The 19,136-nt window shown below is 40.7% G+C and overlaps 1 protein-coding gene across 1 annotated transcript; it reads right to left on the bottom strand.

The window, feature by feature from the left end:
* Positions 1-2,692: 2,692 nt before the first annotated feature.
* On the bottom strand, positions 2,693-19,114 carry GTF3C4 (general transcription factor IIIC subunit 4). The gene is made up of 5 exons (XM_069474777.1): positions 18,683-19,114; positions 10,924-12,750; positions 7,930-8,060; positions 5,109-5,197; positions 2,693-3,277 (listed from the first exon to the last, which is right to left on the bottom strand). Exons 1-5 carry the CDS (start codon positions 19,037-19,039, stop codon positions 3,213-3,215), a joined length of 2,469 nt encoding a protein of 822 aa, XP_069330878.1. The 5' UTR covers positions 19,040-19,114; the 3' UTR covers positions 2,693-3,212.
* Between the last annotated feature and the right edge of the window lie 22 nt (positions 19,115-19,136).

Here is a 19,136-nt window from a genome sequence, read left to right as displayed (position 1 = left end):
TGGACAGACCCCGTGGAGATCAACCCGTGACACTAATTCCCGATTCCATTCCAGGAACCGCAGCAACTCACCAAACTCGAGGCAGTTAGCTGCGGCAAGGGGAGCAGGTGCTCACGGAACAGGCATTATAATCCTCTTAACGAGCACCAATAAGCATGCATTTCTTTTGTGTCTTATCCGATACCATTATAACAGAATATATTTTAATATTTAATCATCTTTTAATCATTCTTCTAACCTAATTAACCTGTTAAACTTGCTAATAGGTCCAACCTATACGCTTCAATATTAACATTCTCAAAAACTTCTTAGAGGGAAAAGCAGAAAAATGTCACACTCAACCATGAGCTTTGCCAGTGGTTCTAATGCCTTCTGACATTGAAAAATAATTGGTAGTTTTGGCAGATATAACAATAGGTAGAGATTGCTTGAAGTCTGGGTGCTGGACACATAAGGATTTCAGAATGAATATCAAGCATAACAAGCTATCAATTTCTTATCTAAAATAATAGGAACAAATTAACCCCAGGCAGAGAAAATGTGATACATATGTGCGTATCAGACTCTCAAAATGCAACAATATTGTAGCTTAAAGGGTCTAATTGTATAGAATCTTTAAATGCAGTTCAGCAGTATCACTTCTACTATTTTTCCCATTCCTGAAGTAGTTATTACAGTTACAGCTAAAATCAACTTGAATTCTACCAAACAGATCAGGCAAACTTTAGGAAGGTAGAGAGGCTGTAAGTGTAAACTAGAAGAGGCAATTCGAAGATTCCTGGTGCCGAGTTCGAGGTTGCAGTGGGCCACGACTGCACCACTGCACTCAGCCGACAGGGGTTGGGCAACAAAGTAAGACCAGTGTCTCTAAATGAAATGAAATAAAATAAAGATTTCTGGTGCCACTTCCTCTTTCCTAAGGTTTCACTGACCAGCACTATCATTAGGCAGGCTGACACTTCGAGAAATCCAGAAGTGTGCTGTTTATGAGGCTACCATTAACTCAGAAGTGCTTCTTATTTCCCCGCTCAATGGTTTAACTCCACGGATGGGGGAGCGCAGTGGGGAAAGGCCTCTCAACTGTGTGGAGAAACCTGGCCACGGCAGGTGCCGGCTGGATTTCGGGGTCTTAAGAATGCCACTGAGCCAGGACCTTGCAGAGAACCAATGTTCTAGTAAAACTGTGGCCGTGTACACTCCTACAGAGACATAAAAAATGAGTTGGGAGGCCCCTTTCTAGTTGCTAACAGTTATATTTTCTCAAAAATGTACAACTGCTTATGTAAAAACTTAATGTAAGTTTTAAATGGCAGCAGCACAAAATCCCCAGTAAGAACAAATCCCCACTGACTCTGATTGGGAACAAAAAAGTAAGTGAAACTAAGCAAGCCATGATTATTAAAACTGCAATAATTTTTTTGACATGATCTCAGTTTTTACTGTTATATTTATTGTAAAGTGAAAGAAACAGCTGCAGGCACAAAAAAGACTTCAAATATATAATGTTCAGAACTGTTACTCATGATTTCAATGATGCCTGGTTTTCTTTCTTGAAAATCAATTTAACATGCTAGACCCTAAAGTCTGGAGAAACACTATTCTTGAAATTACCACCGAAACAACAAAAATAAGCAGAAGACTACAGCAAATATATAATTAAACACAGGACAAAACAGCAATTTGAATAGGAAATGAGACATTTCAGAGCAGACTGTTTGGAAGTGTCTCTCGAGGGCTCTTGTCTCCATTACCTACCCACAAGGGTAGAGGGTCACCATTTCAGGGTTTTCCAAACATTAAAATGCTGTTTCTAAAGTGAGGACAAACGTCTTTCATTGAGGATACATAATAAGAGCAAGATATTATATGAGAATAAAGGAAAAAGCATGAAACATGACTTAACATTTCATATTTTCTATTTCTTATCCAACTTCTCAGAAATATGCACCATTCCAAGATGGATGTGTTACAGTCCCATTGATTAGCATAATCCCCTAACATGATCCTAAATGTCAGGACACTTATTTTAAGAATCCAAGAACACTGTAATTCCAGAATATCTTTTTGGTTCTAAGAGCAATTAATCAAATTGACAAAATTGATGTCTGACATTGCCTCTTAGTATGCCACAGGAAAAAAAAAAAAATACCTGTATTCCAAATATCAAGGACCTTCGTAGAGAGAAGAAAGTCCCAGGCTCTTTTTGACTGAGCTGCACACGCTTTTAGCACCGGAGCTCAAGGGTCTCCACTTCTGAGCTGCTCATCTCTCTTGAAAAGTCTCTAGACAGACTCCTATCCTCGATATTAAATGAAACACCTGGAAATGTCAACATTTAAAATACAGAACATTTTGATTTAATACTAAAGGAAGAAAATAACTTTTTTCTTCTATGTACAAATATCTCATCTAGGTTGTCACAGGTAAGTCTGAAGCAGGGCTGTGTCATGGGTGACCTGGAGTATTCGACATCTTTATACAAATTAAGGAGGTGGGTCGGGAAATCGAATGACACAAGAGAAAATGAAAAGTAAGTTACTTACAGTTATTAACTTACAATAGTCAGCTGATCATTTGACACATTAAAACCAACTTTAGTCTTGGCTTCAACTTCTTAAAAATATAGAGTTTTAGGAAAATGTTTTCAATATACATGGAAAACAGGAATTGACAGGATACAGATCTACAGGTGTTTACTGAGAACAAAACATCAGCCCACATGTTGTTTTAGACACTTTTAGTATCTGTTGGTACATCGAAAGCCACGTACCAGGTAATTTAAGCTCTCTGGAGCCACAAAGCAGTTCCAAACCAAAGCAAGGATTAAAACCTAATTTGGCCCAGCGGGGCCCTTATCCAGACTCTCTAGAAGACACCATTCTGTTTCTAGAAATGACAGGACATTCTTTTTGTTCAAATTGCTTCAGTCAAGACACTTGAAAAATAAGTGCTCCTCATCGGGTAAGAAGCCAGGGTAACGTTCATCTCAAAACGACTCAAACTCTCTGCATTCAGTCATTTCAGACGACATCCTTTAGTGCCTAGCGATGGAGAGTGCCCTTCAGAAATGAGTGCCCAGGCCCCTCTTTACAAGCACGAAGGCTGCCTCTGCACTTGCGGGGGCCAGGCTTGCCGCAGCGCGTCCTCTCTTCGGGCCAGGGGGTGTTTTCCACAGCAGAGTTCATGCCCTTCCATCCTCCCAACACTGACACTTAGAAGACAGGAGAATCACAGAAAGGGCAGGGGCTCTGCAGTAACCTCTTAATCCAGTCAGGATCTGTAAAAGGAAGACAAGTGCCATCAACCATGAGCTCCAGGAAAGGCAGTCAGGGATGAGCACCGGACTGCAGCTGGGCATTCTGGTCCCAGCTCTGCAGCCCCCGACAACGACTTCACTCCCTCAGGGTTCTAACATCCCAAATGAGGCGGGACTAAATTTGTGGTTCCCAAAGCTGTGTGATGAAACAGGAAAATAAGGGTAATGAATGTTTCATAAAGCTAAATTTATTCAATTGAAAGAAAGGACTACACTTTATTCTGAGAGTGTACCCTTCATACATTGTTAATGTTAAAATATGATCTCATAAAATTATGGTAATAGTGATTTTTTTAAAAATACCATTACTTAAGAGAAATGAAAATGCGGCAATACTGGGTCAGTACTTCCTCCCCTTGAGCCTGTGAAATGCTCTGCTCTACTCTAACACTCTTTACACCCAGTAGCTTCTCATTCTTCCCAAAAGCTCTAAATGGCTCAACTAAAAGTCAATGGGCAGGTTTGTTTCTAAGTTTCCATCTTCTCCACCTTTCCTGCCTAAATGGTATGTCAATTCTCAATTGTAGTTAATGTTGAAAAGTTCTCAAAAATATATTTCAAAGTAATCCAGTAGGAGGAAGGAGGTAGGTGGGGGAGTTCAGATGAAACAGAAAGGGTAATGAGTTGATAATTTTTGAATCTGAGTGATAAGTACACAGGGGTTTATTATATTTTTCTCTATGCTTTTTTTTTTTTTTTTTTTTTTTTTTTTGAGACAGAGCCTTGCTCTGTAGCCCAGGCTGGAGTACAGTGGCCTCATCATAGCTCACTACAACCTCCTGGGCTCAAGCGATACTCCTGCCTCAGCCTCCTGGGTAGCTGGGACTACAGCTTCATGCCACCACTCCCTGCTAAGTTTTCTATTTTGTGTAGACATGGGGTGTTGCTCTTGCTCAGGCTGGTCTCGAACTCCTGGCCTTAAGTGATCCTCCCACCTCGACCTCCGAAAGTGCTAGGATTATAGGTGTGAGCTACCACACCTGGCCTTTTCTTTATTCTTGTGTATGATTATAGTTTTCACAATAATAAGCCAAAACAGAACACAAACTGCCAACATATCAGAGAATTAGAGAGTTTCAGCCAGTTTAGAGCAAAAATCAAAAATAAAGATGAAGTTTTATATAGAACATTTTTGTTTCAGTTAAGACCACAAATTTCCCCCAAAAGATGTATATATAATTATATATGCTGTGTCTAGTTAGCTAATTTGGTTACAGTGTGCTGTTAATGAACCTAAAGACAAAATCTGATATTTGTGTGGCTATTAAAATCACTAATTCTTTGCCTGTGTCTATGATCTTATTTCTAGCTAGTTATCTCAGAAATAGAAATGTGTACTTTGTCACCAGGGCTATCAGGAAAAGAGAATATAGGTCAACCAAGAAAAAACCCATCAAGGCTACTAGACTCTGAGTAAATGACTCTGGTTCAGCAATGTTGTCTTTGTATATACAGAATCATTTGCAGAGTTTTACTCAAACATAATCTACATGTGCCATCCAAAACGAGCTCTGACATATTTTTTTGGAATGAATAATTTGTTTGCAGTGGCAAGCTGCGAGTGCTCTTTTAACTCACATATGTACTTTACCACGACATATTCTAATGACCATGTTTTACTTATTGTACTTGTGGCTTCAGGATAACACTGTAAACAGCAGCACGGGCCTGCTGCCCATCCCCGATGGCACAGTACTGAGCAGTGTGGAGTGTGACTCCAGCCATTAGTCTAGGGCGCTGGCACTCTGCCAGCAGGCTCCGTCCACCCTCCTATGGCAGGGAAAGCATTCACCTTCTGGAGCTGGATGCCGGGCAATGCTGTCATGGAGCAAACACCTTCTGTATATCAAACTCTGGCAGGACTGGTAGGTTAAAAAGCACCTGAAAGAAGACATACCGTATTGTCAAGGGAAAGGGCTTGCTCAGTTCCACCAGCACAGAGCTCCAACACAGAGTTATTCTAAACCACACATTAACAGAGTGAAGATACTTGGTTAGAAGATAAAGATACTCCACAAATTCATGGCAACAACATATCCCTCTGTGCAAAGCTGGCCAAACCTACACCACCCCATACTTAGTAAAGGGTTGGTGGCTGTGTCATGTTACTAAGCAAAGAGATACAAAACTTTTAGTCCAGACAGACTGCAGTTTCATTTTTTGTGTCTGCAGCATTGGGAAAGAATTTAGTCTGTCCACACCTGGACTGTACTTTGAATTCTTGATGTTCAAAAAACATTGATCATATATAATACTAAAAATTGTTCTTGCTAGTTATTTTAAGATTAGGTATAAGCACTATCTTTTAGAATCTGACAGTACATCGGGAAAAAAACTGATAGATATCAAAGATGAAATTAAGAGTGCAAAAAAAGAAGTGACACTAACAAATATTCACAGGTTCAATTCCATCAAACGATTATTCACTAAGCACCTACCAGGACCAGGCAAATAAGGATAGGTGGAATGCAATGAGATGGGAGAGACTGCATCCGGGTTATGCAGGAAAGTTTCTCAGAAAGGTAACAGTTTTAAGTTGAACAACCAAGGGGTAGAAAATACAAACAGAAAGGAGGTCAGGGGAAGGGACACAAGGTTTACCTTGAGTAAGTACTAAGACTTGGGTATACAGGCAGAAAGGCTACATGTGCATGACAGCAAGCACCCATTATCACATAGAGAAATTACACTGAGATATTTTGGCACTACTTTAATCAGCAAAAATGAAAATAACTTTTCTGAACGAACTCATCTGGGAGACATTAATGTGTAGTTTCCTATTCTTCCCCTTTAAAAAAAAAGTCTGAACAGTCAAATTAGGAAAAGTATAGGAGCTGGGCACTGTGGCACAGGCCTATAGTCCCAGCTACTCAGGAGGCTGATGCAGGAGGATCGCTTAAGCCAGGAGTTCAAGTCCAGCCTGGGCAACATAGGGAGACCCCACCTCAAGATAAAAAAGAAAAGAAAAAAGTGTAGGAAAGCAATAAAAATTGGAAAAAATCCAAATACCCATCAATAAATGAAACATCCATACAATGTAAAACTCTATAGCCGTTAAGAATGATATCTGTACTGATGTAGAAAAATGTCCATATTTTGATAAGAGAACTGGCAAGTTAAGATGGTATGTGTAGCACAATCCTGTTTCTGTTAAAAATAAATTTAAAAACTTTACTGAGTGCCTCCAATGTACCAGGCATTATTCTAGAAATAGCTGTGAACAAAACACAAAAGTTCCTGTCTTTTTGGAGAGGAAGGAGAACAGAGAAAGTAAAAAATATATCAAATAGTGACAATCCTTAAGGAGGAAAGCAAAGTAAGAAATAGGGAAGCAAACCATCAGGAAGGGAGAGGGATGTCAGCAGGGCGTTACAATTTTGGGTAGCATGGCCAGCAAGGCCTAAGTGATAAAGTGACATTTGGGGAAAGCACGTGGATACCTGCTGGAAGAGCACTCCAGGGAGAGGGACTGGCCAGTGTGGATGTCCTGAGGTGGGAGCGGTACCTCATGTACCTGAGGAACAATGAGGCCAGCATGCTTGCAGTGAAGCGAGCAAGATGGAGAAACAGAGGAGATGAGGTTGGGGAGGATGAGCAGAAGACAGGGGCCCAGGCTGTGCACAGTCTGGTAGGTCACTGAAAGGATTTTAGCCTTTACTCATTAGAAATGGGTGGCCACTGGAGAATCTTAAGCAAAGGGGTGACATGAACTGAAAAAGTCTTAACAGGATCACAATCATGACCATGCTGAGAACAGGCTGGAAGGGCAAGGATGGAAGCAGGAAGAACAGTTAGAAGATAACTACACTTATAATGCTCTGGGCAAGAAATGATGGTGTCTTGGACCAGGGCTCTAGGGGAAGAGGTAGTAAGAAAAGATTGGATTCCAATTTGAAATGTCTATTAAACATCCAAATAGAAATAGTGGGCAGGCAGTCAGATGTGTAAGTCTGGACTCAAGGGGAGAGATACATGCCAAAGCTCTGTGTTTAAGTCATCAGTGTACAGATGATATGTGACCACTCGGAGGTTGTAGAGAGAAGAAAAACAGGTCCAAAGACAGACATCAAAGAGATGAGGCAGAATCAGCAGGCAACTGTGAACGAAGAGTCAAAGGCAGGAAGAAAACCAGGGAGTGCTGTGTTCCAGAAAATGTGTGATGAAAATGCTTCCAGGAAGAGGGAAGGACCGTGTCAAATGCGGCTCACAGGTCCAGTGAAATAAAGACACATCAAGGTTACCTCTTAGAGTGAGACTATGGGGAGAGGAGATCTCTCTGTTTTATTATGAAATTAAAAAGAAACACATAAGCACACATGTGGACTCATTAATTTTAACAGGTATTACTTTGCAATAATACTTTTAAAAAATTTAACACTACTTCAAAGGAAAAGAGTATTACCCAAATCAATAAGGAATTAAGCAGTAAAAAACTGTCTTTAAAGGCCACCTAGCTTTAGTCATATTAATAAAAAAAGTCCACGTCAGGCTTTAGAATAGCAGCTTTTCTCCAACGTAATGGCCTGGGTGAAACATAACTGGGATAAATACAAAGGTCTGTGCTACACAAAACTGCAAAATGAGCAAAAGCAGGAGCTTTTAAAATGGCTTACCGGAGCCAAATGTGGCCATTGGAACAGACTGCCTGTTTGCGATCTGTGAATGGCAAGATCTCTTTACACAAACTACAGTGCTCAGGGAAAGTTTGTTTGTTCATCTTCTTTGAGATATGTCCAATCAGCACCTAGTAAGACAAAGCAATCAGCAAAGTTTAGTGGTGAATGCAGACTTCCTGAAGAAAAAGCCTACTAACACAGATATGCTGTATCATAGAAGAGGCAGGAGATTTGCATTTCCACATAGGCTAATCGTACTGTTTGAAAAGTAAAAGAGCTATACCTTCAACCTGTGTCAACTTGAATAAAATAGACTCATTCAGGGGCCCTGTGACAGTAGGGTGAACTACAACCACTAAGGGAAAACGGTTCTGGAAACCAAAATCCTACTACTTGCTGTGTTTTAGTTGCTTCTGAAACAAGGACTTCAGAGTTCTATTAGAAGACAAAGTATTTAGCTATTATTTATAATGCTTTGACTTTAAGAAGGAAAGGCACAATCTCTATAGGCAAAATATTATGTGAAATACTGCTAACTTGGTAGAACTGTACAAATGTCTCTTTCTAAAAAAGGCTTACAAAGTAAAAATATAATCAGGATTAAAAAATAATTTCCCCTTCTGATGGCCCAAAGACCCATGACCAATCTAATCCAGGAGCCTGCAAGCCGAGATCACTGTCCCCAGGGCAGAGGCACAGCAAGAGCCACTGCAGGAGCAGGCAGATGGCAGTGAGAGAGAGGTGACAGCACAGGCTCCCGGCCTCGCCCCTGCTTCAGTTTTGCTATTCTCTGTTTATTAAAATCATACTCTTTAAAAATAAAAGTCTGAAAAGCATGGGTCTACTTCATTATTTTGTTGGTAAAAAAACGTCCCTCGATAGCTGTATCACTGGGAGGTATGGGATACCAAACCCTCAAGAACCATCTTTTACTAGCAGATAGCGTCCTTCAAAGTTTGACTCCATTCCTGCTTAACCTCTTGCAGAAGAATCCACAAGATATTGGATTAATTCACTAAAATTAGTTCACTTAAGTTTCAAAGGGTGTCCTAATGGCTCACGAGTTGGTGAGCCAGCTACCTTACCTCTTCTGTGTATAGTTTACAAATTTAAAGCCCATTACTTTTTGGCTTTTTTATTTTTCAGCCTTAAGATTTCTAATTTTTAGTCCCTTACAGCAAAGATAAGCCCCCTCATCCCTCTTTCCAGACAGTCCAAACATCCTGATAGGCGGTACAGTCACAAAAGCTACTCAGAATTCCTCCAGTAGATGTACCTAAATTTTACACAAGGAAGGACTGCTCCCATTTCCTCTTAATAGCCTGGATCATGCAAGTCCAACTGTGTTAGTCTGACTCATGCATTCTTAGTGGGAGGGACAGTCCTCCCAAGGCAGGAAATATTGGTTCTTCAGGGCCAAAACATTCCTACTTTTTTATGTATAAAACACAGATATACATACAATAAACAAAATATATCTGCAGCATTAAAACTCCACGGGCAGGGGAATTAGATAAAATGTCTGAAAATGCTCCAGGGGGAAGTGATAATGAAAAAAAGGTTGAGAAGCTGAGAATCTTGGAAGTAATTAATAACTACAAGTGAATCAATATCCTAGGTTAAAAAGGTCTTCATTTTGTGAATGTAGTTGTATTATTAAGACATGAAATGCATGGTCTTCAATCAAAACTCAGTTGCTATAGATGGGTAAGGATACAATCTTCTTTTTCTTAAACTGGTTCTATTGGAACCACATAACTAAGCTGAATGTAGCTTCCCAAGCTTAAGCAGCATTAGGACAAAACCATTACGAACCAACTTCCATTACTTATTTTCTAAAATGTTCTTGCCAATTTTTCATCTACCCTAACTAGGTCCCATGGCACACAGTGATAACCAGAACACTCTCCTAGACAATTTAGAACACAAGGAAATGATGCTTAGAAGTTGACTTTTAAAGAAGTCAGTTACATGAACATTACCTCTTAACTACTCTTAAGATCACTGTAAACATCCTATGAGCAATAATTTCAGGGATACACACACACACACACACACACACACGCTCTTTCCAATAAGAAAATGCAACATTAGGAATGAAGATATTTGAATTTATTGCCTTCAATTAATATTTTAAATAAGACTTTAGGCAATGAGAATAAGCATCAATCTTCAAAGTAAGAAGGAACATAGACTTTTCTGGTTTTGAATATTTTAATATACAGTATATTTTTTGGAACTTAAGTTCTTCAGGATTTTAACAGCTGTTAGCTGCAAGAAAGATCCATCCCCTGATCAATAAGTCTGAGCTACACAAAGGTTATGGTTTCTTTTCTGTAGGAATTCCCAGAACTCTTAGATGAAAACATCCCCTGGGAACCTTTAGGAGGAGTACAGACTATGTGTACTGCCCCACGCACAGAACTCTGGTGTTCTGTTAGGAAGCTTAAATTCTATGGAATATATTTTGGACAACACTGTAAGATTGTTCTAACACTAAAATAAAGATTATGCCCAGTTTTTGTAAAAATGAGACATGAGTAATAATTTATTTATATGCCCTCATGGCTAAACCAGAAGATCTCCTTAAGTCCTTCTAAATGGAAAACATACACTCCCATCCCCGTTTCCCCTCCAAAACTTTTGTAAAACAGGAAGGGTAGGGAACACAGGTACCTATTTCCGTGACTCCCCATCACATACTGCTCTGCTAAATGCAGCCTCCCGGAGCTAATGCACAGCCAAATCTCATCTGGCAAATCCTGCATATCAATCAAGGCCACAGGGTGAGGAAGAATCAAAATATTCTTCATACACTATAACTGTGTCCTCCGCATTAATCCACGTTTCCCATTATTCCCCTGTACCTCATGCTAATCGCTTACCTAAAAAGAGGTCAAATCAAAAGTTGAGCTTTAGAAATTCCATTTAGGTCATTTCTTTCTCACAAAGAAAGCAGACTTTTCACAGTTTCACTTAATAAACACCTACCCGTGCTGTTCTGTCATCATACTCTTCATCAGACATTAAAAAGTTACAGAGTCCTCTGGTGGGAATGCTAGTGTTTTCTGTGATCCAGGTGTGCAGATACACTTCTCCTAAGACACGCTTCATGTGTTCCCTGGTCAAGTGCATCTCCACAGCTTCAATCTTTCCCTGGATTTCTAGAAGTTTCTCCTCCATTGGCTCACGGCCCCCGACATCTCCGGTCTGGGGGAGTGAGTCATCGGCGGGCTCCTCAGCATCGCCGTCTTTGCTCCTCTCCTGCAGGCCCTGCTTAGTCACCTGTTTGGAAGAAGTGCCTTCTTCTTGCTGCTCATCCTCAGCATTGCCCATCCCAGGTGAGTCAACTAGTAAGATCTTTGCATCCTCATGAGCAGGTTTCCACAAGGCTTCTGAAGGGGTCTTCTGCATTGACTGATACAAAATCCTCAAGAGGAAAAGCTTAAAACGCCAAAAGTAGGTGACTCCACTGCTTTCAATCTTTTTTTCCAAAGCTTCTTGTAAAAATTGAGGGATATGTTTATCTCTTAGAATCTTCCAGCGTACTAGGTCTATTAAATCTACCTGCTTAAAAAGATTCTGAACTGAAGATTCCAGGAGCTGAGCGGCTGCCTCTTCAAAGGTTTTGAGAGTAACAAACTGGACCTGGTAGTTTTTGTTAACAGGATGCAGACCATTGACCATGCCCTCCGTGGTAATGATGGCCAGGTACGCACCACAGGGGCTCACGGCTATCCCGTGAGTCCTCACTGAGCCAAATACATCTGAGAGTTTAATCAACTGGTGTTCAAACTTTAATGCAACATCTGTGAAAATGGGAATCAGCTGCCTCACTTTGCCATCGCTGGAACAAGTATAGACCGTTCCGTTCTGTTTGTCTGCAGTCATGGAGACAATCGGCAGGGAGTGAAGACCTGTGACGTGGGAATTGTGAACATTCAGCCCTGCTTTGGAGATCAGAAGAAGACACCAAAACACATAGGAGCCTCTTGCAGCCACCACTAAGCTACAACTACACTTCTGGTAAGGGTGATAAAGTGGCACACATTTGATGCTGTGCACAGGCAACTGGTCCATCTCTTTCCACAAGACAACAGGCTGCCTTAAAGTGAAATAGCCTTTGACTGCTTTGAGATTGACAGGAAGAATTTTTACGGGTCCAAAAGCACTCCCCACAATAAGGCCACTCATTTTCCGATTATTGTGCTCATATTCCCACCAAAACAAAACACTAGGAGAGCTGATTCCTGACTCAATTGTGTTGCATGAAGAGATGGATTCCTTTCCTACAAACGGTAGCTGAAACTGCCACACGGCAATATTACCATTTTCAAAGAGGACAGCCAGGAGCACACTGCCAACGTCCCGACATTCGTTGTTATGCTTGACCTGCTGAGTAGTACAGATGCCCGACCACTCCATTCTGACTGGGGTCTGCATGCTGTGTCTCCTCTGAAACTCGGCAAAATCCCCAAGATTTCCTTCTGGGGCTTCATTTTTAGAGAGCCTGTAATTGGTCTCATAAAGACGTTCTCCATAAATCTCCGTCAGATCAACCAGCTGGACCCACTGTAGTCTATTGAGGTTGGCCTGGATGGTCAAGCGATTGTCCATGGTCAGTGCTGCCAAGAGGCACCTGCCATTAGCATCACAACCCATGGGGGACCAGCTAGTGTATTTGAATCCTCTCATTGGTGGCAAAGCCTTCCCCTCAGGGTTGAAGACCCTATCCAGCATGAAAGTCTGACTGATTGTGGGGTCCTTAGAGGTGGCAAATTTCTCCTTACACTCAGCAACTTCTGTTTTTGAGCCAACCTGAAAATAAGAGATATAAAAACTATCAGATAAGTATTTATCTGTATTAACTGATTCACATTGATACATATAATAATTTTGTATCAATTCTGTTAATTCTGGCATAACATGTATTTCAAAGATCGAGTACATGCCTAAAGACAAATTGAGCACTTACTCAAGGAGACAGCATTCTTTTAAGGGTCAGAATACATGTTGTCATTATTAATAGCCCAGTTCCCATAATCTTAGAATTAACACAAGCTATAGAGATGTACTTGATTCTTAAAAGTCGGCAGAGCACTTAGCTGAGCTAGTCACAAAACAATAAAGGTATTAAAAATTTATGAAAAATATGTATTATATACATCTTTGATACAATTGATATTTGGACTTTTATAATACTTTTGTAATATAAATGCCAGCTTTAGGTTTTTTTATCTGAAATTTCATTCATAAATTATGCTGAGAGCCAACTCCAACTGCTTTGCCTACTGTTTCTATAGAATAATGTCTGCTCTAATTAGACTACTGTATTTGCTAGTCCTGAGCATTCCCACTTCCGCCTTCCCTGGTTCCCTTGCCTAATCCTTCCTATCTAAATCCTGTCCATCCTACCAGGTCAAATTCTCTCTATGAAGCCTTTTGAGGTCATTCTAGCTTTTATTCATCTTTCCTCCAAGTTCAAAACATAATATCAACAGTGCCTAGCTGTATGATTGTGGATCTTCAGAAAGATTTTAATGGGACCTTAAAGATGGAGGAAGAGCTAAATGACCAAAAGAAAGTAGTCCAGAGTCATAAAAAAAAAAAAATAGCCAGGAAGGCTAAAGACAAAAAAGAGCAGAGGTCAACCAAAAGATGTTTTCTGTTACATTGAAAGCAGTAAGACTTGATCCACTGTCTTTAGAGAAACAGATAAAAGAAACAGAAAGCAGAATCTCTCAATTCCTTTTTAGTCTCAATCTCCTTTTTCATAGAGGCTGATCTTCAAACTGAAAAGGGTAGAATGTGATTAAAAGGGAATTCGAGCCTAAGACATACATGGATATAATAAAAGCTACTTTAAATGAGTTTAAGTTTCTAAGCCCAGAGGAATTACACAGAAAGAACTTGGAAGATATTAACTCAGAACCACTAACTACATCCTAGATAAAGCTTAGACAACTGGGGATGTGTTAGAGAATCAGAGTGCAACAAATAATTTAAAAATATTCCCCAAATAGTAAATAGCAAACAAAAACTACAGACCATTAAGCCTAACAGAGAATAAAATTCCTCATTGTATTTACAAATGAATGGTTTGTACGGACAGCAGTAATCATTAGAAACTAGTGAAGGATAACTGGAATAACCTAATCTTATTCTCTTTTCTGTTAAAACTGCTAAATGACATTATAAACAAACATATAAAATGAAAGGTAGATACAACATTGTACACAAAATGAATAAAAGTACTAATTTTTCCTAAAGTGTATTTCATATAACACTATTCCCTTAATTTGTCCCTTGAAAAAAGAGTTATATACCAAACACATTTTAGAAATACTGTAAATCATACATCATTCCCCCTTGCGAAGCCACAAGAGCACACTAAATGCCTTGGCCAGGAAACTACTGTAGAGATGTGTTTAACCAGAGTTAGCCTAACTTTTTTTTTTTAAACAGTGAACTTTTTTAGAGAGTTGTTGCCCTGTAGCATACTAAAGAATACTCTGAGAATGGTGTTTTAGGCAGTATATCTTGATTTTAGAAAGACAGTTAAGACAGTCTTTTGGATAAGCTGGGTGCAGTGGCTTGTGCCTGTAGTTCTAGTTACTCGGGGGGCTGAGGCAGAAGGATCACTTGAGCCCAGGAGTTCAAGGCTACAGTGAGCTATATGATTGTGCCACTGTACTCCAGCATGGGCAAAAGAGACCCCATTTCTATTTAAACAAACAAAAAAAAGTGTCTCTTAGATACATTATGGACCTGCTGGAGAAACACAGACTGGAAATTCCAATTAAATGAGGTGTAGGTTGCTAACTTGGAAATAAAATAATGCTAACCAAATTCCAGAGTTTTCTATGGATAGAAAAATTTGAAATATGACATAATGAAACAAAGCATCATAATGGAAAATCTGTGCTATGATGCCAGACTACCTGGGTTCAAGCGCTGGCTCTATTACATACTAGCTCTGCGACTATGTGTAAATTGCTTAAACCTTCTGGCCTTACTTTCCTCATTTACAAAAGAAAATAACACATGTCCTGTAGAATTAGGAAAGTTAAATAAGTCAATATATGCAAAGCTTATATTAAGTGCTCAATAAATGTTAGCTATCATGAGCATTATTAATATTCTCTGATAATTACATAAATGTTAATGAGACCTAATAAAAGTATGTAAAATGCAAGGTAGACATAAAGTTGTCCACCAAATGAAGGGTAGATATAAAATTATTCCTCAAATCCTTTAATACTATAAACTGAGTAACAATCCTTAGAATAGGTTAAATTTACTGCAAATAAAAGCTACTGCAGAACCAGAAGTCAACTTACAAGACTGGTAACCCAAAGCAGCAGCACAGGGTGAAATAAAGGAAGCTCAAGCAACCCTTGGTCCCATTCATTGCAGGAAGTATTCCTGATAGGCCGGAGAGCAGCACAGATCTTGACTGGTAGGGAAAGGCCTTATGGCTTTGTGTAGAAATGTCTAACATATTAGAGTTAGCCTACTATACTGCACCTCACTCCATCTCTTCCTATTACAAACCTCATTAACAAATTAAAACAAGCACACAGATGCCCAAGGAGCGTATCACTTAAAAGACCAGCTCCCAGAGGCCTACCTGTAGCCAATCATTTAATTGTACACTACACAGTTTCCAGATGACCACTTATACTACTATTAATAATAATGAGGTACTTTGTAAGCACCTGATAAACACTCACTTGAAGCTTTTAGACAATAAACTTCTTGAGGGCAGGGAATGTGATTCTCAAGACAAGCAATAGTTAATTTAACGTAATGCACATGATGAAGTTAATACTTTTCTAAGGCTCCTAACAATTGATGCACAATATATAATATTAGGTACACAAATATTATCAGAATTTAGAACTATACACAATTAGATGACTCGCTAAATCAGTAGTCCAATGGGAAGAAAAATTGTGACTTATTCTTAAATCAGTATTTTATTGCTTTTCAGATGTATATTCACATTTATATCATATAACCTTAGTGCCCAGGACAGTAACTTTCAAATAGCTGATAATTAATGCTTGAACTATTATAAACTGTAGGAAACTCATAATCTAACAGAATCATAGAACAGAAGTTTCAAAGGGGTTGAGCAACTAGCTTTCTAGTAGTGCTTACACACTAAAGCTGTGATCACACTAAAGCTGTGATCTACATTGCAGATTGCCCACCGTTTGTTTAGGTGAGAGCAAAGGCAAATTGGACAGCACTGAGCAGATTTAAATCCCCAGGGACTGTCAATGGGTAGAGCCATCAAAGTACTGATACAGACTTCTTTACATTGCTACTGTTGCAACAGTTTTAGCCCACAGAGGTCTCTTTTAGAATTGTAGCACTCATTCACTAGGCAGTCCTAGTCTGATTGATTGATGTTTTATGTGATCTGCATATCGAAAAATGGTACAGAAGGGAAAATATCACTAATTAATTTCATGCAAGCTATCTGTCAACTGTAAGAGGGTTATATAAGGTTATATAAGGATTTCCTGTTACTTGTTAAGCAGTTGTGGCAAACATCAAATGTGGCAAAATGACAAATTTTTATCAGAATGCTAGGTGTAATCTTTATGTCCACACCCACATTAATCCAAACCCTTCATACCTGTATGACTACATTATCTTTTTACCTTGAGTATTTACAATGTGCCAGGCACTGTGCTTAGTGATTGTGTATTTTTAATATAGCCTTCCAAAAAGCCTAAACAAGGTTTTATTACCTTCCCTCTTAATAGACAGGCCTATTTTGCCATCTTATGCCAAAGCCCAATCTCTTAAACCCTATTTTATACTGATCCCAATAATCATCTTCTTGCCTTTAGTCTAGTCAGATTCACATTCTTGAACCAAAGCAGGTCCCTCTATGCTCATGACACTGTAACAGCACCTTAGGGCTTCCTAGATTGAAACCAACTTCCTCAGACTGACCTTTAAAGTTCCCAAATTGGCCTCACATTACCTTCTCTGACTCCTAGAAGAGCTACTTGAGGTCATCTATTGATCCGCCACTTCACAAACAATAGTAAATTATGTTCATGTCTTAAACAGGTACACACATGAGATGGATGTCTCATTCCTGCCACCTAGAATGCCCTTTCCTCCCTCCCTCCCTCTTACAAACCAAACACTACCTTCTTTTAGGACTGCTGCAGATTTAACACCAAATGACCTTCTCTGATAAAAGTGCCTCCCCTCACTATTCTCCCTTTAACTCCTCTCTGCTAAAGTATTTAATCTCTGCCATACAGACACACACACTTTTTTCTAGTTGATATACCTACGAATATCTTTAGAAACAGTTAATTCCTTTTCAGCAGAGGATACACCTTTTAAAACACCTTTCTTTTGTCTCCCTCCTGCATACCTCAATTTCATAGGATTGCCAGCATCTGTGGGTCTGCCTACCTGATTTGTTTATATTTGAACAACCCTGTTCATATCATCTTCAAGATGATCTCAGAGGGCTTAGTCATCAACATTTACCAATGATCCAATGCAACATCAAGTTGTCTGTTTGAAACTTAAAGTATGCTTAAAAGAGATGAGGGTTAGCTGCACCCTAGCTACAGATGACTCACGTTTAAAATGAGTCATATTTTAAATGAGTAAGAGTTTAGAAAAACTTTACTATCACACAACCATGTCCTCTGTATACTGACATTTATCTTCATAGTGCTTATCACCATCTGATATTACATTATCATTTGTTCATAACTTGCCAAACAACGTAAGCTTCATGAGGGCAGAGACTTTATTTTGTACACCACTTTATTTATGGAACGTAGGTCAGCACCTAATACATAACGGTGTTCAAATATCTGTTGAATGAATGAATATACTCTTCTGACAGATCCCATATAAGCACAGAGACCCGTAAAGGACACATGGAAAGTTTTTATACTTACAAGCGACTAAAATGAACGCCATGGCTTCCTACTTTAAAAAACCAGATTTGAAAATGGTGATATCAAAACAGTAAAACTTTAGAAATCCTAAAGTTCTGAAGGCAAACTTAGGTCATGTGAAACTGAAAGCACTAAATTTACAGAGACCTTGGACTCGAAGTTTAAAAACTGCACTTGTTTCCAGAGGCTTTATTTTCATTCTACGTCCCAAAGATGTTTAGCTAGTAAAGAAAACCCCAAGTACAAACCCCAAGATCCAGTATTTACCCATCTGCCCAAGGTGAGAAGCAAGGACCATTCATAATATAGTCGCTGAAATAGTTAAGACAATGAAGGGGGCCAATTTTTCTTCTCCAAGGCAAAAGAGGCCCGAGAGGAGGGCACAACACAGTAAACAAAGCCAGCCAAGGGCCTCAGAAAGTCGGCCCCAGACAATAGGAGCAACGGTAGGAGCAGGTCTGGGGTTGGGTCAACAGGGGGTGGAGTCTCAGCACCACACAGAGTAATCTGCTCTAGCTGCCCGCCAGACGCAGGGGCAAAGGAAGGGTCGCCGGGACTCGGCTCTGGGGGTACCCTTGGGTGTGTATGTGTGTTGCGGGGAGGGGATGTGATCCACAGAAACAGGGCGCAAACAGCTGTGAGACTTTTCAAGCTGCGGTAACCCTGGCCGCTCAATGACCCCGAAGCGCTGGGTGTGAGGGAAATCCCCAAACCAGGTGCGGGCCGGGATTCTCCTGGGACAGGTGACGCGGCCGCGGGAAGCAGGCAGGAGATCCCAGAGCTGGGGCCAAGGGAAGACTCACTTTGAGGAGGCAGCTGTTGAGAGGGGCGGGCACCGAGGTGCGGTGGATAACCAGGTCCTGGCCTGGGTTGTGCACGTCGCAGATGAGCTCCAGCACAGCGATGCTGCGGGCGGTGGACACAGACACGCGGTGGTCCTCAGACCAGGCCAGCGGCTCCAGACCGCTCACCGCGTATTGCAGCTTCACGGCCGGCTCCCGCCGAGTCACCATGAGACGGAACGCGGCGCTGGGCCCGGGGGCCGCGTCTGCCGCCCGCTCCTTCCCGCCCGCCTCGCCGCCCCCCTCGCCCTCTTCCTCCCCGGGCAGCGCAGGCCCGTCGGGCGCGGGCCCTACCCGGGCCTTGCCGGCCGTGTTCATCTTCCCCCAGGTGCAGAGGTCGGATCCCCAGGCGCGCCAAGCCCCCGCCACCGTTCTGCGGCCACCTCCCGTACAGCCGCCGCCACCCCCAGCGCCC

This window comes from Eulemur rufifrons, chromosome 7 (genome assembly GCF_041146395.1).
Source record: "Eulemur rufifrons isolate Redbay chromosome 7, OSU_ERuf_1, whole genome shotgun sequence".
In the NCBI taxonomy this organism is placed as follows: domain Eukaryota; kingdom Metazoa; phylum Chordata; class Mammalia; order Primates; family Lemuridae; genus Eulemur; species Eulemur rufifrons.
This window is presented reverse-complemented; position numbering and strand designations above follow the sequence as displayed.

Excerpts from the sequence above, each read along its gene's own strand:
- GTF3C4 (XM_069474777.1), bottom strand. The coding sequence starts at position 19,039 with ATGAACACGGCCGGCAAGGCCCGGGTAGGGCCCGCGCCCGACGGGCCT. Across the intron at positions 12,751-18,682 it reads TCAACAGCTGCCTCCTCAAA|GTTGGCTCAAAAACAGAAGT; the intron begins GTGAGTCTTCCC and ends TCTTATTTTCAG. Across the intron at positions 5,198-7,929 it reads AATGGCCACATTTGGCTCCG|GTGCTTTTTAACCTACCAGT; the intron begins GTAAGCCATTTT and ends GTCTTCTTTCAG.